General features: G+C 44.7%; 3 protein-coding genes across 3 annotated transcripts; all 3 read right to left on the reverse strand.

Moving 5' to 3' along the window:
- Positions 1 to 533: 533 nt before the first annotated feature.
- Positions 534 to 5,939, reverse strand: LOC125003913 (pentatricopeptide repeat-containing protein 1, mitochondrial-like). The gene is made up of 9 exons (XM_047578172.1): positions 5,770 to 5,939; positions 5,202 to 5,687; positions 4,970 to 5,110; positions 4,458 to 4,676; positions 4,254 to 4,355; positions 3,335 to 3,997; positions 3,102 to 3,218; positions 2,831 to 3,013; positions 534 to 2,470 (listed from the first exon to the last, which is right to left on the reverse strand). The coding sequence occupies exons 2-9, from the start codon at positions 5,670 to 5,672 to the stop codon at positions 2,351 to 2,353; spliced, it is 2,016 nt and encodes a 671-aa protein (XP_047434128.1). The 5' UTR covers positions 5,673 to 5,687; positions 5,770 to 5,939; the 3' UTR covers positions 534 to 2,350.
- Positions 5,940 to 7,340: 1,401 nt separating this feature from the next.
- On the reverse strand, positions 7,341 to 12,417 carry fbxl18 (F-box and leucine-rich repeat protein 18). The gene is made up of 7 exons (XM_047578171.1): positions 12,147 to 12,417; positions 11,319 to 11,516; positions 10,821 to 11,170; positions 9,850 to 9,985; positions 8,676 to 9,757; positions 8,009 to 8,227; positions 7,341 to 7,919 (listed from the first exon to the last, which is right to left on the reverse strand). Exons 1-7 carry the CDS (start codon positions 12,198 to 12,200, stop codon positions 7,763 to 7,765), a joined length of 2,196 nt encoding a protein of 731 aa, XP_047434127.1. The 5' UTR covers positions 12,201 to 12,417; the 3' UTR covers positions 7,341 to 7,762.
- A 1,399-nt stretch (positions 12,418 to 13,816) lies between these two features.
- On the reverse strand, positions 13,817 to 17,672 carry LOC125003914 (actin, cytoplasmic 2). Its single transcript, XM_047578173.1, has 7 exons — positions 17,519 to 17,672; positions 16,417 to 16,542; positions 16,072 to 16,311; positions 15,304 to 15,550; positions 15,021 to 15,212; positions 14,716 to 14,897; positions 13,817 to 14,495 (listed from the first exon to the last, which is right to left on the reverse strand). The coding sequence occupies exons 2-7, from the start codon at positions 16,537 to 16,539 to the stop codon at positions 14,352 to 14,354; spliced, it is 1,128 nt and encodes a 375-aa protein (XP_047434129.1). The 5' UTR covers positions 16,540 to 16,542; positions 17,519 to 17,672; the 3' UTR covers positions 13,817 to 14,351.
- Between the last annotated feature and the right edge of the window lie 3,481 nt (positions 17,673 to 21,153).

Genomic DNA, 21,153 nt, shown 5'->3' on the forward strand with positions numbered 1-21,153 from the left:
TAACCATGGAGACGTCGCTTGCTGTGAGCGCATTTTTCAAAAAAGACGTGAATAATAGATATCAGATGATAATAATCAGTCGCCCTTTTCCGGCCCCCTTTCGATTATTTAAAAAATGTTCAAAACAATTTCAAAATTTAAACATCTATGTTTATTGCTAGCATACATAAATAGCTAAAAGTCTTTCTCTCTAAAAATTTGAATGTCACACATCGATCACATCATGGATAGATTAGTGGGCCCGTACCTTTGACTCCAATACTTTTACTTTCTTTTCTTAAGGAAATGAAGACCGTGAGATAGAGATTAGAAGAGTTATTTTTAAACAACTTCCAACAGGGACATGTGATGCTCCGCCAACATCAAATGTCAATCTACAAGTCGTTTGGAGGGTTTTTATCACTGGTTTAAATTCACAGACATACAAGGTCAGCTGAGGTCAAGCTGTAAATAAACCAGGAAGTGAGAAAACAGTCCGTCACATTATGTCCACGCCAGCGTGTCCAGCAGATGTCTTCGAGGTTTAATTATGAAGTTGACATGGACCAGTGGAGGACATGGACCAGTCTGTGTACACATTTCGAAAATACTTAGTTGACAGTTGCTATGGAGACGAACAGGGCTTGCTCTTTGATGACGTCATCGTGAGGTCATCATGTCGTACGGCCACAGAGGAACCGAGGTTTTAAATAGAAGCCCTCGACAGTAGTCTGTCAGAGTCCATCTTTCGATGGACATTTTAGGACCCCTCACCATCACTGTATGGAGGGGGGTACGACTCTGTGCCACTGGCCACAGAGACAACAGATCAGCTGTCCACTAGCAAAGAGACCTGATGGATGTAAATAGTCTACAGAGTCTCTGCCTGCACTCACCTGGTCTCTTTGCTGGTGGACAGCTGATCTATGTTCACATCTTGCGCCGGCAGACCCCACAGGTGGAGACGCAGACAGAGACAGACAGACAGACAGATAGATAGATAGATAGATAGATAGATAGATAGATAGATAGATAGATAGATAGATAGATAGATAGATGTCTATATATGTATCTGTAGATGTATCAACAATGGCCTGGGCCTGAGGGACAAACGACCTCCTCAACCTGTCTGTGGAGTAGGGCAGAGACAGCACTGGAGACCAGACCAGGCACCCCCACCGCTTAGCAGTCACTCTCCTAGCAGCTATCCCCACTCCTCAGCAGGATTAAAACGGAAATGGTCACGACATGTAAATGACCTACATAAAGTTTGCCCAAATGTTAATCTACAACTTTATGCTGAAGATACAGTGCTATATTTCCATGCAAAAAAAAAAAGAAAAAGAAAAAAATTTTAGCTGCTGCAAAATTATCAGCACCTGTATCTCATTGGTTTAATCAATCTTCTTGTTTACACTGAAAATACTGTTTGCATGTTCTTTTCTCGCCAGTCAGCAGAGGGCGATCAACCATCTGGAGTGAGACTTCTCATCTTCTACTGCCGCCTAATCCTCACTGGGGTCGCGGGGGTTTCTGCAGCCTATCCCAGCTGTCATCAGGCGAGAGGCGGGGTACACCGTGGACAAGTCGCCAGTCAATCGCAGGGCGGAGTGAGATTTCATGTAGTAGAAATCTCTCAGAGTGGTCCTTGACACAAACCTATCATTTAAAGCACAGGTTAAACAATCACAAACACCATGAAATTCAATCTGTCAAACTTCTACCATATACGACCAACCTGGACACACGCAAATGAAAGTACAGTAAAACCTATCAAGTCTCTCTTCAGGAAGGCAGTTAAAATCTTATACAGGAAACCACTCCACATTTATTATTGTAATGTACAATATTCTTGATCTAGTTAGCTAATATATCTTTATGGATGCCTGTCTCATCTTCAAAGTTTTGAATGCTCTTGCCTCCCCACTACTGAATGAATTCATCCAGAGAAAAAAAACATTGAAGGATGAAGAATGAAAACTCTAACGTATCAGTGTTCATTAATATGCACGGTCCCAATTCAATAAAATAATAATAATAAAATATAATCAGAAAGACAAAAAAAAAGATTATCTCTCTGCCACTGAGTTTATTTGTTACACGACGAAGAATACCATCAATGCCAATGTTATAAGGGATGCAAATTAGCCACCTGGCTACAATGCCATACATGTTTACATTGGAAATATTCATTAATATGTTTTGTCCCATTTTTAATAATAAACAAATGAGTAAGTAAATATGTTCAAAGTGCATCCAGAGCTACAGCACTAAATGCAGAATGACGCTGATGAAATGCTGCTCGTCTTGTCCCTGTAACATGTCCTCGCTGCTGCTCTCTGGTTCCTCGGTTGTATGTCAGCTTCAGTTTTCAGGCCTTCAGCTCCACCCGCTCTTCCTCGGCGCTCTGAGCAGGCATGTCTCTCAGCCATTGCTGGTAGTAACCACGGAAACCATCTATGTGGACGAGGTAGTTGCTTCGGGACTTGTACTGGGATTGAGAAGACGGCAGGGGAGGGGGACGAGCAGAGTGAAAAGGAACAATATTACAAATAAATATAAATCGTAGAACACTTCTGAGCATACCCTCTCCTGACCCTCTTATCATAGTGGTACACTAAATTTTAAAACTGATATGTAATATTGGCTCATTTTAATTGTAACTGTTTATTACACCAGCGTGGTACTTGTGTTTCATTTATTTGATCAGGTTTTCTTTGTCTACTTGCACGACTTGTGTGAAAATTCAGCTGAAGTTTTGAGTCATTTACATGCACAAAAAAGAAAATTCTGAAGAGAGTCATACTGGCGGATCTGAAACTCCTCTGAAATGTACCGTACGTATTCTCACCTGGTTATAGTTGGGAGGATACTGTGCAGCAAACTCCAGCTGTGTGATGATGACCTCATTAGGCGCCACTCCTTTGTCCTTCATGCTTTTCAGTATCGTTTTCAAGTAGACGTAATCCAGTCTACGAGTAGCTCGGCCAATTAGGGCAGAGAAAATGTGAACGTTGGGCCTCAGTCCTGCTTCCTGCAAAACACACAATTCAGGGATGAGTTTCTGTCCTAAATAGAAATAACAAAACCTTTACTCAGATGTTCTGGATGTATCTCATCACCTCAATGTCTTTCAGCAGCTGCAGACCATCTTTCTGTCTCTCACAGGCTAATGCAAGGCACCCAAACGTCTGTATGTCAACATTTAGGTTTCGCTGTCGCATCACACTCAACACAGCCTGAAAAGAGAGTAGAGGGGATGATGCTTCATATTTTGTGGTGAGGACAGAAAAATGTCCTCATTTGACCAACAATACCTGCGAAGATACTGAGAAAAGACTGTTTATGTGAGTACCTTCGCCCCCTCCAGGTCACTAGCTCTTGCTGCTCTGCGAATCACAGAGTTGAAGAACGGCACATCAAGCTTCACCCGATGCTCCTTGGCGACTTTCAACAGCAGCTGCAGGGACTCGTAGCCCGGTTCCATCGTGTCAGCCAGCAGGGTCAGAGTTCTGAGGTCTGGACTGAGTCCGTTGGCGGCCATCTTCTCCAAGAAACCTTTAGCTCCACCGATGAGGGCGAGGCGATCAGATGGTCCATCTACAGCACAGAGGGAGATCACAGCACTTCTTTTCCCCTCAAAAACGTCCAGTAAGTTAGGAGCTGTGGAAACAGCTACTAAGTCGACAGGCGGTGGGATGTCTCCATTTTGTCTGACTGGTATCAAATCGGTCGAGTGTTGTCCTCTGCTGTTGGACTCTACCTCACTACGTCTTCCGTCACTGTGTGGATCAGGCTGGAGAAACAGCTGCCTCTCCAGGACATCAATGTCTATCACACCCTTGCTCCTGGACTCTGATGCGTCTTGGCTCCCTTTCTGACGCTCACAGTCATTCCCCAGCAGAACGCCAGCAGCCAAGGCCAAATCCCCAATCTCACAGTCCCTGGCGGTCCTCAGGAGCAAGTTATAGTTCTTTGAGTCTGGAAGAATGCCTGACCGCAGCATCTGACGCCACACCTGAAATTAACAGTTGAGGCTCAATAAGAGTTTTTTGGTTACACTGTGGGAGATGAGGGTCCTGGTTGTAACGTGAGATGGCACAAAGAGAACACAATCTGCACAGCTCTCATGTTTAAATTGTAGCTAATTAATAAAGCATTTAGTGATACGGGAAAACAACAGCATGAGTTTATTTTTAGTATGAAGGACATATATAGGACATATGAAGGACATCGATACCAATGCAGTTGGAGCGTGCAAATTGTGCCCATACCTGTAAAGCCATTCTGAATCCTGTTTCTTTGTCCTTCAGGCAGCCCATCAGCAGGTAGTGAAACGTCTCCTGAGTTACAGGGTGTCCTTTCTGCAGCATCTCCTACAAACACACACAAAGTGGCAATCAGACACGACAACCTTCAGTGAAAACAACATCTGTTAAACTCACACACGTCGTCTGTACTGAAGATCTGTGTTGTACCCTGAGCGTGTGAATACAAGCTTGAAGGTGGTTGGTGAAGGCGTGGGTCTTGAGGAGGGCGTGGTACGTGATGGTGCTGAGCGGGTAGTTTTTGCGACGGAGCTCTTGCTCCAACTTCAGAGCATACTGAAGGCCGCCTTGTCTGAAAGGTGACTCTGCACAGGCGTTGAATAGAGCAGTGTAGGTCGCATCGGTGGGCTCCAGACCTCGCTTCTTCATCTGGAGGACACACATAAATAATTGTGTATCATGATCTGTCCCAGGATTTCAAAGTAAGTGCTGTTAGCTAGAAGCACAACATGTAAACTAAAGATAAAACTAAGACTGTGGCTGGATCTTAAGCGTGAAAGGTTGGTTCTAATGCTTCACTAATCGTAATTTAGGAGCTACAATGCAAAATAAGCTCATGTTGGGTCTTCAGACTTTTTAAGACTCTGTGGAAACCATAATAACCTTCCTACAAGTACAATATATAGTAAAGATATTAAAAGCATATCAATAGACTATCCTACATCATTGTAGAGTTTGAAGGCCATTTTGAGTTGTCCAGCTCGACCACAGCCTCCTATCAGGACAGAGTAGTTGAACTCCTCTGGCTGCAGCCTCTCTCCCTGCAGCATGTCTCTGGAGAACACGTCCAAAGCCTCCTGCAGCTGTGAGAGGACAAACACGTTAATAAACAAACAAAACAAAACAAAAAAAAAAAAATAGAAGAAAAGGACTAAATAGCTTAGCAGGACTGACCTTCTTCTCTTTAATCAGCCTCTTGCATTGTAAGAAGTACCAGTACGGTGTATTCCTCCTTCCAGGCCTCCTGCGAGGTTCATCTAAGTGTTCCTCCCCGGGGTCGTCTTCTGGGTGTCTCAGGTCCCGGATGCCAGGGCTGCTTTTCCTGAACGACCTCCTGGAGGACATGTCGGTGGACAGCGAGCCGAAGTCCTTCGGGTTAGCTGCGACTGAGGGGGTGTCCAGAAGGTCCGCGTCCCCTCGGGAACAGGCCGACAGGGACACGGACCTGGAGGTAAGTCCCGTAGACAGCCGCCGAGGAGTCGGTGTGAAGAGTCTGCATGACCGGTGTTCAGACAAATCCTGTCCCCGTGTCAGAGTCAGTGTTTTCGGTGACGCTTTAACCGTTGCCAAGGTGTAATACTTGGCAACAGGGGCCGATATTTTTCTACCGCTTCGCGCACACGAACAGGCGACGGACGTCAACATATTCAGCAATTTAACCTAAATAATTAAAAGCTCATTCAAAACGTCCAATTTCTTCACAAACATTCAGCAAAGTTCAAACTGTGTCAAACTTACATACCTAGCATGTGGACTACCCATTGACTGTATCACCACCACGATGCTACTGGCCTAGACCTGAATAATAGATATCAGACAATAATCATCAAGCGCCCTTTTCGGAGCTTTTTCGATTATATAAGAAATGTAGCCGGGTAAATTATCTAAATTTAAACCATTGTGTTTATTACTAGCATACATAAATAGTGGAAAGGCTTTCTTTATAAAAATATGAACGTCACGCATTGATCGATCACATCGTGGATAGAGTAGTACGCCTGTGCGCTGACTCCAATGCTTTTGCTCTCTTTTCTTAAGGTTAAGAAGACCATGAGACAGAGGACAGAAGAGTCTGAGATATTTTGAAACTACTTCCAACAGGAACATGTGATGCCCCGCCAACAGCAAATGTCAATCTACAAGTCGTTTGGAGGGTTTATATCATTGGTTTAAATTCACAGACATACAAGGTCAGCTGAGGTCAAGCTGTAAATAAACCAGGAAATGAGAAAACAGTCCGTCACATTATGTCCACGCCAGCGTGTCCAGCAGAGGTCTTCGAGGTTTAATTATGAAGTTGACATGGATCAGTGGAGGACATGGACCAGTCTGTGTACACATTTCGAAAATACTTAGTTGACAGTTGCTATGGAGACGAACAGGGCTTGCTCTTTGATGACGTCATCGTGAGGTCATCATGTCGTACGGCCACAGAGGAACCGAGGTTTTAAATAGAAGCCCTCGACAGTAGTCTGTCAGAGTCCATCTTTCGATGGACATTTTAGGACCCCTCACCATCACTGTATGGAGGGGGGTACGACTCTGTGCCACTGGCCACAGAGACAACAGATCAGCTGTCCACTAGCAAAGAGACCTGATGGATGTAAATAGTCTGCAGAGTCTTTGCCTGCACTCACCTGGTCTCTTTGCTGGTGGACAGCTGATCTATGTTCACATCTTGACCCGGCAGACACCATAGGTGGAGACGCAGACGCAGACAGAGACAGACAGACAGACAGATAAATAGATAGATAGATAGATAGATATGTCTATCTATGTATCCGTAGATGTATCAACAATGACCACAGTTGTTTCCTCACAGGTGTTAGGAGTAGAGTTCTATGGCCTGAGGGACAAACAACCTCCTCAAACTGTACCACACGTCTCACACACGTGTGTGAGGTCTGGTCTGGTCTCCAGACGTCTGGAGACCAGACCAGGTACCTCCACCCCAAAGCAATGACACTCTTAGACGGTAGCAGCTATCCCCACTCCCCAGCAGGGTGAAACGGAAAACAGTTTAGGAGCAGCTCAAAAAAACATGAAAAACAGCACAAGGTGTTGACCTGGCTTCCAAATTCTCCACAAAGACCTATCCCCTGGAAAAAAAATGTAATATAAATTACCTCAAAATTACAATACAGACATTTAGGGTAATTCAACCTAAAGCACTTACTTTCTTGATGCCTTGTGGAGGCTTTTCCCCGATCAAGCTAATTTGCTGTTGACTTGATTACTGGTGTAGGTATTTAATAATAATCATAATAATTTAAAAAGTAGCAGTTGAGAGAGCATGAAAAATGTCACACAGACAAGAATTAAAAATGGAGTTTATTATGACTTATTATGACATTCTGATTCATAGCCTCAGGTACAAAGCTATCAGTACAAATGAACCCCATATTTGTTATGTTTTTGGCACTAACTTTGAAAGTAACATAGTGGCCAAACGAAGACACAACTTAGGCCCCAGAGGCCTCGGATATGAAATGACCTGGACCAATAAACTCTAACTTGATTAGCCTTCCCTTCGGAGACCATGGGTAGAGTGGCATGTCAGTGTAAACAATCACAGTGGATGCACTGCTGTGGAGCAGCCTGAAACAGCTGATGTAACACACAATTAGAAATCAGAGTACAGATGACAGACTCTTTCATTTGTGACTTTTATTACCTACAGAAGGAAAGGCTCTGAGCTGCTGAGCTCCAGTCACACTGAAGCTTTCTGGGTGACGTCACAGCGGCGATAAATGTGGCGGCTGAGCTACGTGGCTCTGAAACAAAGTTATCCGATCCAGCAGCGTTAGTGGAATCTCTCTCATGACTGAAGGCAGGTCCTCGTGTTGCAACGGATAGATGACCACGCTGAGAGCCGGGCGTTCAGACGAAAATCTGGGGGAAAAAAAAAACACAGGAGTTTATTCTTGCGCTAACTTCGTCTCCTGCGCCGTACACACACACACACAAGCGCAGTCGCTGACCTGTCCATGAGAGTTTTCTGCAGCGTCCGGCAGGCCACCAAGGTGCCGCTCATGAACACGTGACACATGATGACGCAGCGGCAGTGCTCCATGAAGGTCTCTAGGGCCGACGGGTCGAAGGTGCCGCTGCGTGAGATAATGCAGACGCGCTGCAGACGGGAGCAGCAGGACAGAGCCTCGAAGAACGACGCGTTGGCGTTCAGGTAGGGCTGCTCTAACCTAGGAAACAAACACACAAAAGGTGTTCAGTGAATACAAGCAATGAGGCGAGTGATGGTGTGAACTTGATCCAGGAATTTAAGTTGAAGCAACTGGTGTATTACCCTTTGTTTTGTAGTGGATCTACGAGAAATATTTCATGACACACACACACACAAAAATTAAAAACAATCTAATCTGCAATCATGCTAAGTTTGTCTGATCTTAAAAGGGAGATTTATTGTAGGATCATGTAAAATATAATGATTCTGAATCTACCCAATACCCCGCTTAAAATATGTAATATATATAGTATAAGGATTAGCTAATAAACGGCTTCTTTGAATTAATAAATAAAATATTTAGTTGAACAGAAAGGAAATATTATTATGATGCGAGGGCCATCTAACACCAGTTATGTAATAGTGATTTTGTATTATTGCAGTAGATTAAGTGCACTCATTCTGACCTTAGTTCCTGTAGTTGTGTGCATTCCTTCAGTGTATCCAGCAAGGCAGTGTTGTAGTTCATGGTTTTCAGGGATCCCAGATTGGCCAGGGATAATACTCGCAGGTCTCTACACTGCCTGGACAGCCGTACCAGTCCCGTCCCCCTAAGGACCCCAGGGAGTCCCGCCAGAGTCAGACGACGCAATCGAGGCAAATCCCCGAGTGCTGCTAAGTGTGCGTCGGCTACTCCTCGTGCCCAAGCGCACATACCGCGAGGATCCACGCTGGCGCGAGTGCACGGCTCGAGCCGAGGCAGCGCGGAGGCAAAACCCGGACCAATGAGCTCAAAGGTCTCCAAAAAAGGGCAGCCGGCTAAGAGCAAAGCGAGCCCTGTGGTGCTGTCCCTGAACAGAGAAGACTCTGAGTCGGGCTTGTAAATCTGGAGCCCCACACGTGGAGCTTTCTTTAATCCCTGGAACAAAGGGGAAGGGGGGCTGTTGTGCGTCGAGATGTGATGAACGTTTACGCCATCTGACAGAGCGCAGGCGGGCAGAGTGAGAGAGCGCAGGTGTCTGAGTTTAGCCAAGCTCGCACACAGGTGTGTTCCGACATCCAGCCCGGGTGAGTTTTCGTGGTGATAATGTGTGTGCATGAGGTTTAGGTGTTTAACATTGCAGCAGCAATCCGCCAACTGGCTCATTGTCTCAGCAGCCAGCTGCTGATCTTCCACACTCCTGCACTCCGAGTGAAGAACATGGTTGATCCCGCTGAGGTTCAGGCTGGTCAGCTGTGTGGCGTCTTTGACTCCTCCCTCCAGCAGCGACTGGAACACCTGCGGCCAGAAGACCGGGCAGCGGCTGAAGCTGAGGTGCTTGGGGCTGTTTCCCTCCAGAGCTCGCTTTAGCGACTGAGGATCTAGCCAGGTCCGAGGCAGCTGCAGGGCCACCAGATCCCCCCGTTGACCCAAGCTCTGAGCCAGCGAGGGAGCAGCAGGCCAGTGAGCGGGATTGGGACCAGGAATCGACACGAGGAAAACTCTGAGACGCTTTGGAACGTGAACGCTGAACACTGCCAGGTAGAGAAGAAGCAAGGTCTGGTTTACCTGAGGACATCAATAATAATACATCAATAACAGTGTGCAGATATGTATAAAAAAAAAAAGGAAAGCTTTCACATACAGACTAACAAACTCACCTCTCCCGGAGCCAGCCTGGCTGTGAACTCCTCCAGCTGTTGGTAATGTGGCACACTACTCTGACCGACCATCAACTGGCAGCAAACACCAACACCATCTCTGGTCACATTTGAGATGTCAAACTGCAGCATCAGCCTAGAGAACAAAGACGCACAAACATGAAGGTAATATGTCCTTATTATAGCAGGAAGGAAAACGTGAATGCACACACTTCAGATGGGAAGTGATTTAAACTCTGCGTGCAAGTTTGTCTCTTTCTTCATTTCTCAGTAATTTACACTGTAATGTGTGTAGGAGTGACAAGCAAATGTATGTTGTGTCCTGAAGTTTTATTTGAGTGCTCTTTAGCATGCTTATATGATAACATAAAGGTGTGTTGGTCCTTGTTTGTTTGACATTACCTGTATTTACTGGTCGTTACAGAAAATGTAGTTTAATACTCATTTAGAATTCAGGGGAAACTAAATTAATTATTGTAAAGAAGTAAGGCTCTTCATGTAATGGCCCCTTCTTGTTCCTTCCTGTTCCATTAGTCCTTGGAAAATTTCAACCTCAATTCTAAAAATGATGAGTATCTAGTTCTGTCTCCTTCATAACAAAAGACGGCTTGTGCTAAACGCATTTAATTCTTGTATTAAATGCAGCAATTCGACATGTTGTTTAAAGCAAAAATATCCGAACCCACCGACCACTGTCTGAAGATTAAACATTCGGAATCTAAACCTGTAGAGATGATTAGAAGTTTTTCCAGGAATGTCGCCACTGGCATTTTGTAATAATAAAATTATAAATACAGCTATACTTTCATCATTCAGTGCCATAAATAAATCAGAGTGACATTTATTTAAATGAATGAAATTGACGTTTTGAGTATGGTAACAAAGCAGTAGGTGATTTCTGGGCACAGAAATCACCCACCGCCATCACCCATATGTCAGATTACATCACATGTAATCTGACATATCCTTACTTGCGGAGTTGGGAACAGCATGGCACCACACCGTAACTTGGCGTCAAGAGCGTCTGCCTGAGCTCTGACAGGCGGCTCAGTGTGTCCACCGCCTCTGAACTGAGGTGACCGGAGTGGAAGCGCGGCGTCACGTCAAAGGCAAGTGACTGGAGAGAAGAGAGGGAGGAGAGGAGCCTGGACAAACAAGTAGAAGTGAGGCGGCAGCCGGTGACATCGAGATGAGTCACTCTTCTGCAGCGAGCGAGATGATCCATGGTAGAACCTGACAGCCAGTAGCAACCGTTAAGGCAGAGAGACTGCACGTGATTAGCGAGCTGCTTGATAATGTGGCGAAGCAACAGATCATCAGCCTAGAGGGACAGAAAAGAACACGACACTTAATGTTTTCATCCATTAAACCGTGTTGTTTATAATATTTATGAAGATTAACACGCCTTAGACCCCTCTTGAGACATGCCTTACCAAACACACAACACAAACTCGGCTACGTTGCTTTACCTTATAGTCCTCAGACAGGCTGACGTTGGTGAGCAGGGCCTTGTCGTGGCACAGTGTGTGCAGCTTTTGGCAGACGTTCGCCACATTCATCAGCAGGTCACACACAGGAACATGGCGGAGGATGCAGAGCAGGATCTCATCGGACAAATCTGACATCCCCACGCAGGTAGAAGACATTGTGTCCTCTTCACATACGGCCTGAGATGGACAGCGAGCAGTGTCAACGTTTAGAAAAGAACCACTAAGATGCCTGAAATCATTTTAGTGTCTAGTCATAATTCTTAGATAGACTCAAATAGACTTGAATGATCGACAAGGGAAATTGCTTGGTCACAGTAGCTCAGCTGCATATAAAAATACACACACACACACACACACACACACACACACACACACACATACACACACATCTATCTATCTATCTACATATATATATGACAATGTGACAATAGTAACATTAGCTAAAAAGACATAATACTATGCTACAGCCTACATTTTATGCTGTGAAAATGCATCATTAATGATAATAAAAAATGTAATGCATTAACTGTTGGTGTTTTTGCTAGCAAAAATAAAAAAAATCTCTGCTTGACCACTCATCAACATTTTTTTCCCCCTATTAGCTTAGCAAGTTGATTTTTGCGCAACAAATTGATTCAGCCAGACACTTTTCATTTTGTGCGTAAAAAAAACAAACAAACTTGGTTGAAAAGTTGACTGAAATCTGACTAGCTTTAACATCTCAGCTAACGTTGGTTCCGCTGGTCTGCTCCGCGGTGGGCTAACGGGGAAAATAATACGTTTTTCGGGGTTTGTCATTGCACCTACCGGCATAATCTGTCGATCCATGTCTTCTAGTATCCCACGCACAGGCCCACTCATGATCAGCTGGATTTTAAATGCTCATCCACGCAGACAGCGCTCCATGTTCCGCTGAACCTGCTCCGCATCCACCCAACCACAGGCGGCTAAACGTCTGGCCGTTGGGGGCGCGGATGATTTCTGCGGCTGCGCAGGTCGGAATACTTTCAGTGAGGGAACAACTTCCTGTCGGTCCACTTAAGCGGGGAGGATTTTCAGTGACGGACCGGCCGGGTCCAGTGAATGGGTGAAGTGGAAGATAGTGCCTACTAATAAAAATATAAAACTTCTTCTTCCCCCATCTCTTCTTCCGCTCCTCCTCCTTATTATTATTCTTATTATTGTTATTATTATTACAGTAACAACAGGCTGGATAAAACCATGGTAGGGCTGGACTGGAGGGGCAATGTGATGCTGTGTACAAGACGGGCCTGAGTAGACTGTAATTCAGGTCTTTCAATGTGTGCAACAAGTTGCTAGACTCTTTCTACCAGTCTGTTGCAAAATGACATCAGTTAGATCAACAAACTGATCCAAAAGACTGGACATGTGATCTGCAGGGAGTTGGAGTGAGAGACGGGGACACTGGATAAATTGCTCTCCATCATGTTCCCACAGTTGAGAACTACAGAACTTGTTATATACCTTACTTTATCCAGCTGTATGACAGCTAAGTTACTGACCAAGCAATTTCTAACTATATATCTATCTGTGTATTTCGTAATACAATTAATTGACTTGCTTGTCTAATTTCATTCCACTTTTAGAAAAACACACTAACTACCCCAAAAAGGAACAAAAGCAACAACAAACATATTATGACAGTGTGTTGCAGGATTAATCTGTTTTTGGATTTTTCTTTCTTGAGAAGTCAACTGTTCACAAAACTTGGGAAATTGTATTTTTATTAATGGGAAATACCGCAGACTGTGCAGAATATTTATCAAAATTCACCAGCAGAGGGAGCTATAGTGCTAATACTAAAAAATATTTCAACAGCATAAACAAACTGTTGTCAATCATAGATAACGCTGGCCACCTTCTCCACCAGATGATAAACAGACAACCGAGCTCCTCTTTCTCCTGTTATATAGTATGTACGGTGCTGTGCGCCTGTACGTTGCTGCTGCAACTGCAAAATCTCCTAGTTTGGGATGAATTAAGCATTGATCTTGTCTATACTACGTAAAGATACACAAAATGTATAGTGTATAATTTTGAAAAGTTACAGATGCTTATATGTTGATTTCCCACACTTAGTTTATCACTCAGTCTGATTGAAAAAATGCCAGTTCATAGTTCTGTGATGACTTTATTTTTTTTGGGATAGATATTCCCAACTCAAGATGCAGAATTTGTGTAGTTCAGCAAAAGTCTGTTGAAATATTTTTTTCCACTGATATTTAAATGATTCAGTACATTGCACTGGCTTACCAATAACTAATGATCACAGCATCTAGATCGAAGGCAGTAATCAGTGCTTTTTTACAGTAACAATCTCTGAAAAGGTCGGCTTGCGCTTGAATGTTATTCTCAGGCTTTTTAGTTCAAGTGTAAAGCTTCAGTGAAGTGCAACAGGATGCAGTTATAAGTTACTTTCCATGTGATAAAGGTCAATGAAGACCAAACAGTCAGAGTGGAATCTCAGACATGTGCGCTTTATTGGGTTGTTGTGTACACCAGAGGCCTGAAGCCCCATGCACAAACCTTCATAAACCTCAATACAAGGCAGAAGCTTTGTCTTTTGCATGATGACAAAAACAAACTGGACCAAGTATCGTTTAAGGCCGAAAGTACAAAAACAAAACAAGTTTCAGATTACATAATTTACATAATAAGCAATACTACAGGTCTGTTGGGCAGTGGCCCGCCAGAGAATAAACCTTCATAGAGGCAAATAAGGTGGTGAACAAAGACATCTGGAATGACCTACACAAACACGACAATGGACATCATGTTCCTCAAACATTCACACCGCCTGGGATCCTCTGTACTTCCTGCAGAGTTTCTCCCCATCAGGGGGCATGGTGCCATTAGCCAGAGTGATGAGGGAAATGGGAAGAGGTGTTGTGGGCTCAGCATACACCAGTGTGTTGGTGTAGACGTGTATGCAGAGCCAGTCGTTTGGGTTTGTAGCAGTGTGTGTTTTTGGTGGGTGGGGACAGAGTCTGTTTAGAAGCACTTCCTGTGGACAATGCTGGGGCCAGACTCGTCGTACTCCTGCTTGCTGATCCACATCTGCTGGAAGGTGGACAGGGAAGCCAGGATGGAGCCACCGATCCATACAGAGTACTTCCTCTCTGGGGGAGCAATGATCTGCAAGGAACAAGATGAAAAGCAGTGGAATTAATACCAAAGTCAAGATACATTTTATAAAAATAAATTGATTAAGTCCATTGTTAGACTAGAAGTAAGAGGGTCAACCATCTAAAATTTATTGCTGCAATGAGCATGTTTGGCCACTGAGTGGTAGTAGAAGCAAAGAGTTTTCTAGAACATTTTTCCATCAGAGGATGGAGGAGGATGAGAGTTTTACCTTGATCTTCATGGTGGTGGGTGCCAGGGCAGTAATCTCCTTCTGCATACGGTCAGCGATGCCAGGGTACATGGTGGTACCTCCAGACAGCACAGTGTTGGCGTACAGGTCCTTACGGATGTCCACATCACACTTCATGATGCTGTTGAAGGTGGTTTCATGGATGCCGCAAGACTCCATACCTGTGTAAAGATGCAACATGTAAAAAGTTAGGCTTCGTCCTTCTCAGATCTCAGCTACAAAATTTCTTTAGCTCAAAGTAACTACAATTTTGCCTTCAAGCAGACTTCCTTGATGTCACTTACCAAGGAAAGAGGGCTGGAAAAGGGCCTCAGGGCAACGGAACCTCTCATTTCCAATGGTGATGACCTGTCCGTCAGGCAGCTCGTAGCTCTTCTCCAGGGATGAAGAGGAGGCAGCAGTTCCCATTTCCTGCTCAAAGTCCAGTGCAACGTAGCAGAGCTTCTCCTTAATGTCACGCACGATCTCACGCTCGGCTGTTGGTCAAGAATAAAGAGATTTAACCGTCAGTTTATTTCCTCGTCTCAAACACTGAACCTCTTTTGTAACGAGTGACTGTGTGCTCACCAGTGGTGGTGAAGCTGTAGCCCCTCTCGGTCAGGATTTTCATGAGGTAGTCTGTGAGGTCCCTGCCAGCCAGGTCCAACCTAAGGATGGCGTGGGGCAGAGCGTAGCCTTCGTAGATGGGCACTGTGTGGGTCACACCATCACCAGAGTCCATGACGATACCAGTGGTACGACCAGAGGCGTACAGGGACAGCACAGCCTGGATGGCCACGTACATGGCGGGGGTGTTGAAGGTCTCAAACATAATCTAGAGAGAGATGGGGAGGAAAGATGAGATGAGTCACTGAATCAGTGAGTCAAGATAACCTGAGGTAAGCTAGTAAAGGTTAGTACAGTCATAAGGAAAGAACAGCACACTTGTTGGGTTTTGAGAATGAGCGCCATACTACCACACATTAACATAAGTTTGATCATGTTGAAAGTACAAGCTGCAGTGCAGCAACCTTATCTACCATTAGATATTGCATCATGCACACACTCATCAGTGTAGTTGGATGCTTGCCATCTACTTTAGCAAGTCTAATTTGAAAACAGCGGTGACCATGCTGCGACTAGTCATTCCTGATGCATCACAGTACAGCAAGATAGAAACCTGAAGCATCCGCAGAGTTGTAAAGATCAGCTCAGGGCAGAGGAAACCTGGAGGTTGAAGGAGCAGGAGGAAATGGATAGATTGAGCAGGAGAGGAAGTGCCCGAGTGGCCAGCTGAAGGCCCAAGTAGGTTCCCTGAGTTAGGGGATTTGTCAGGTGTGTGTCAGGCATCGTTACCTGGGTCATCTTCTCCCTGTTGGCCTTGGGGTTCAGGGGGGCCTCTGTGAGCAGGACAGGGTGCTCCTCGGGGGCGACTCTCAGCTCATTGTAGAAGGTGTGATGCCAGATCTTCTCCATGTCGTCCCAGTTGGTGACAATACCGTGCTCAATGGGGTATTTGAGGGTCAGGATTCCTCTTTTGCTCTGTGCCTCATCACCAACATAGCTGTCTTTCTGGCCCATACCGACCATGACACCCTGGGAAAGCAAAGAGAAATGTTATTACAAATCATTCAAAAAAAAATAATAATAATAATAATATGGTTGTTTTAAGTTGTATTGTTTGTATGTTGAAAACTGTACCTGATGCCTGGGGCGTCCAACAATGGAGGGGAACACAGCACGTGGAGCATCGTCTCCTGCAAAGCCAGCTTTGCACATACCAGATCCATTGTCAACAACCAGGGCGGCAATTTCGTCTTCCATTTTCTGCACAGAAACGGGAGAAGAGAGAAGAAAATGAGCCAAATATTCAAAACTGTTCACTCGGTGACGGCATGCACAAACATCTGGCAAACATCAGCAGGCCTTGAAGCTTTGTCATTATGGAAACCGGACGCTGGATGTCGCAGTGGTGCCTGTTCCCGTCCAGATCCAGAGGCTCAGAAAACACAAAGGCTGTTTCTCTCTCTGGGTCTGGCCATGGCCATATAAGGCAAAAGTGAGTGCAGCTCAGAGACAGCGGCAGACCGGCCCGGAAGCCGCCCCGTATGTCATTAAACCTCAAGTGACACCGACAGCCGACCACTCCCTTCACCGGGACCACCACAGCTGTATTAACCACCTACACACATCCCTAACCTCAGACCTCGAAGCAGCAGATTTAACAAGTGAACATCACATCCAGCGTCATAAGGTGCACAGATATGTCGTGACCACCACAGTTTCAAGGTTATACTAACAAAAATAAATAAATAAATAAATAAAAAAAGCCAACTTCTGTCATTCATTACACTTAAAAAAAAAGAACATAGAACAATTTTTCATTTCTAGTTCTGTCTTTTTAATTTGTATTTGTCTCCATCGGTCATCATCTGTGTTTGTGTAATCGGAGACACCAGAGTCACGGACCGAGCCAAAGCAGATGCTTGTATGTAAGCGAGAAGGTCAAGCTTATTTCTTTTTCTTAAAAAAACAATAAATAAACAAAAAACGAGGTCTGATTTAGCATGATGAAGTGATGACAGCCAGCATGGCACAGTCTTAAATATAAATGTCAACACATTACCCACCAGTTACTGACATCAGAAACTATAACGGACACTCCAACTTAATGGAAGTGTCGCATAAGTTAAAAGAAAGAAAAAACAGCTCGGTGGAGTAAAATCTAAAAGCTTATATATGTTTAAAAAAGCATTTAAAATATGACCAGAAAATGCATGATTCTCCATCTTTTTTTCCTTACCTGTGTGAGGGGAGGTTAATCGGCTTAGGAGAACTGAGGCTGATCTCTACACTCCGGTAGGGTTTAGTGTCTGAGCTTGACTGCAATGGAGGCCGGTAAATGGCAGGACTTTATCTGCGCTCCTGCTGCAGCCCCTTTCCATAAAAGGAGAACTTTCCGCACGGCGCCCTCTGATTGGTTCCGCCGCATCCACCGGGTGTGGCGCATGCAGATGTCTGCATGACAGGAGGGAAGAAGAAGCACCATAAAAACGTAACCTATATTACCCCACAGTTATCAATCTGGCCTTGTCCACCAGTTCAATACTACACTTTCTTTTTTTTTATATATAGGTCTTTCTCCGTTATTATGGCTGCAGGGACGATGATGTAACGCACATGTTTTTGGTGCACGTGTTTGCAACAAATGTCATATGTAAAATTCAGTTTGAGAGGAAAATAAGTTGAAATATGTCTGTTTTTGTGTCTGGAACTGTTGCACAAGCAAGTGAATATCTACATTCGAACGAGGTCTATATATACTAATTACGCCAACTACTCATATGCTGTCTTATGTTTATCTTAATGCAATTAACACAAATCAACAATGACTTTAACTCAGACGAGTGAATGCAGAAGAGCTGCAAGCCCCTCATCCCTCTCACTCATCACATACAGTATACTGGTTCACGGTGCCAGCCAGGACGTGGGGCGCTAACAACCTCAGGGTCACTGACAGCCCCGTTGACACCTTGTCTGGCTCGTCTGGCCCCGGCATACCACACACCACACACACACACTCATGCAGAGCTGATTGACAGTGGTACATGTGGTCAAGTCGAGGTATGTTTAGAGCAAAACTCGGCAAGCTGCGAGACTCTGATCTTTCACCACTTCCCTTCGCTATGTGTGAGCACATAAGGTTGATTAAGCTGACTTGCGAAAGATTACACAATGTACAGGTGTGTCATTTCCGGAACATACCTGGGATTGCTGTCGCCGTAATGAAACTACAAGAACTCTTAGGTATTAATCACGCAAGAATATGACTCATGCATGTGCACACCTGTTGACGGCGCACACGCCCATGTACTGCCACTCGTTATGACTTTTCTTATCTGAAATACTGCTTTAAATGTAATGTTTATGGTGGAGGTGGAAAATAAAACTCTGCGAGGCTCGTCTCATAAGTTGACCAGAGACTGAGTGGGAGGGTCAGGTTGCTGCTTTAACTCAATAAGGGCACCGGACAAAGACTCATAAACTTACACTAGGAATTCTCGCTGGCTCAACGTGTTCCTAATAAGGATATATGGGAGCCAGTTCACCAAAAGGGACAGGAAGTAGATTTTTACAGGGCCTCACTTCTGCAGATCCAGCAGAGGAAGTGACCACACAAACCAGCAAACACATATACATGGTCATATATCACACAGTGTGGAGCAGCTAAGGGGAGCATTAGAGGGGGGTGTGGATTAGCCGTACAGAGGAATTGGCTTTTGATACGGCAGCATTATCCTCCTCTAGTCAGACACTAGACGCACACACACACACACACACACACACACACACACACACACACACACCAAGTATAGACCCAGGGCAAGACAACCATCCCTTTAAGAGTTCCTTTGGATGACGTCCATATAAGGAGATATTGGAGCAAGTCACATGGGGGGAAGAATGCAATGCTCAGGTCATGTGACCAGTCTGAGGAAATGAATGAGTCTCCCTTTTTAAGGCTGCTTCTGTTGAATGTTTGCCACTGTACTCACCTTGATCTCTGCATACTTCACCATAATGTATGTTTTGCTCCTTATTCAGAATGTGGAACTAATGGTTTTTGTCTGTTGGTTTTGCATCTTTCTCAAACTTTATACCCAGCCCCTCCCTGGTGGAAATTTCTCAGCGTTTCCTGTGGACACTCATGCCATTCTTTGTGCCATTTCAAAACTCAAGGGTTGCACACATGAGTCACGCATGTATTACAGCACACGCATATATCCCTCCCTTGCATTGCTCACTCGCACAGTCAGAGAAACTCACAAGCCTGGCTCTCAGCTCTGACTAAGACCAAATATGGAAGAAGCTAGCAGGTAGCTTCTGTCCACTCTCTCTCTCTCTCTCTCTCTCCCTCCCTCAAACACCCATGAGCCCTCTTCCTTTATTTGCCACATTTCCTGCCTCCCCGAATCAATCACTCTCTTGTTTCACTTCACTGTTATAGGAGTGCACTGCAAGGTCACTGTGCATATTTGCCCATTTTGCTCTCTGCCAGTCGTTCCCAGTCATTTATGGCATCACATTCCAAGTTTTTCAGCATTGGAGGGGGGTGTGGCTCATATGAGAATCAGAAAGAAGGATGATGAGGGAACCACTGGTTGAAATAATATGGGAGGAGTAACTTCATGAACAGAAATACCCTCTTCAAAACAGCTCGCCCTTAATAATTAATGGTCTTTGTGGACGTAAACAGTTCTGGGGACTCTCTCCTCCAAGAACTGCATACCTCTGAGGGCCTTTTCATGTTTGCATTTGCGATGAAGTGACATAACAGACGACTGGCACGGACCTTTTTACATATACGTCACAACTAAGTCACAGCGCTTAGCTGGAGGCAAATAGGGACTTCACTTGGTTCTGTTTTACAAACAGAGTCACGAATGGGCCCAATAAAGCTTGGGCTTCACTATCCGTTCGCATCTCTGTGTTTTGTTCCTTGCTGCTTTCAGAGCTAACGTTTAACCAATATTTACATGTTTGGGTTTAAAGTGGCGCTTTCACGTCAAACAAGTCACCATGCACGTGTGTCAGTCAAGGTTCCTCCTGTACTGGGAAAAACCCTACCCTGAATCAGGAGCTAAAAAAAAATCCTTAAAAGAGAAAAGTGATTGCTCTCAGTTCCCACAGGGCGGACGCACACACACATGCACAACAAACAGAAGTAGCTCCTGTAGCCTATGAAAAGGTTCTCTGGTCCAAAACCTCTCATAGAAGAGAAACATTTAGCTACTACGCACTACAGAGGAAGACAATTATTAGCCACTAGTAAAGGTCAAGATAAAGGGCAGCTCTTAGCAACGATTCAAAGTGTTTCTCAGATCCAGCAAGCAGAAAGTGATGCAGAGTGAACCTAGGGGCCTCAAAGTATTTGCCTATTTGGCATGGCTAAGCAGCAGGTGGCAAAAATGGGGAAGCAGCTTGTTTGTCAGTGGGGAAACAGAATTCTGACATTTGTTGGTTGGGCGTATTTTTACCCAGACTTTGAAAGCTGCAGAAAGTCACTGTACCGAGACAGAAAAGGTTCATGCAAATCACCCTTTTCACTCAAGTTTTAACCCTTTAAAACTGAACGGATCGCCGGTGATCCATTAAAGCATGTGGTAAATTACTACCATAACTCACAATGGTTTGCGCTATTGACAAAATTCAAAGTGTAGCTGAACACTGGGAAGTTGTGCTTTTGTCTGGAGGACCTCTCAGACATGTCAAGGGTAGAACTAACTAACAAATTCGTCCAAACAACTCTCTCTTCATGGGTCTTTCCGGTCTTGCGTCACTCTCCAACCTGCAGCCGACAGCAGTGGTGTGTCATTGTTACCGCAATGCTGGCTTTTTTCCCAGAAAACACAGCTTCCCAGTTTTCAGCCACATTTT

This window comes from Mugil cephalus, chromosome 2, assembly GCF_022458985.1.
Source record: "Mugil cephalus isolate CIBA_MC_2020 chromosome 2, CIBA_Mcephalus_1.1, whole genome shotgun sequence".
In the NCBI taxonomy this organism is placed as follows: domain Eukaryota; kingdom Metazoa; phylum Chordata; class Actinopteri; order Mugiliformes; family Mugilidae; genus Mugil; species Mugil cephalus.

Excerpts from the sequence above, each read along its gene's own strand:
- LOC125003913 (XM_047578172.1), bottom strand. The coding sequence starts at position 5,672 with ATGTTGACGTCCGTCGCCTGTTCGTGTGCGCGAAGCGGTAGAAAAATA. Across the intron at positions 4,677-4,969 it reads CCTTCAAACTCTACAATGAT|ATGAAGAAGCGAGGTCTGGA; the intron begins GTAGGATAGTCT and ends TGTGTCCTCCAG. Across the intron at positions 3,219-3,334 it reads GTGACCTGGAGGGGGCGAAG|GCTGTGTTGAGTGTGATGCG; the intron begins GTACTCACATAA and ends CTCTCTTTTCAG.
- fbxl18 (XM_047578171.1), bottom strand. The coding sequence starts at position 12,200 with ATGAGTGGGCCTGTGCGTGGGATACTAGAAGACATGGATCGACAGATT. Across the intron at positions 11,171-11,318 it reads GCCTGTCTGAGGACTATAAG|GCTGATGATCTGTTGCTTCG; the intron begins GTAAAGCAACGT and ends CTGTCCCTCTAG. Across the intron at positions 7,920-8,008 it reads CAGAAAACTCTCATGGACAG|ATTTTCGTCTGAACGCCCGG; the intron begins GTCAGCGACTGC and ends TTTTTCCCCCAG.
- LOC125003914 (XM_047578173.1), bottom strand. The coding sequence starts at position 16,539 with ATGGAAGACGAAATTGCCGCCCTGGTTGTTGACAATGGATCTGGTATG. Across the intron at positions 16,312-16,416 it reads TTGGACGCCCCAGGCATCAG|GGTGTCATGGTCGGTATGGG; the intron begins GTACAGTTTTCA and ends TTGCTTTCCCAG. Across the intron at positions 14,496-14,715 it reads CCACCACCATGAAGATCAAG|ATCATTGCTCCCCCAGAGAG; the intron begins GTAAAACTCTCA and ends TGTTCCTTGCAG.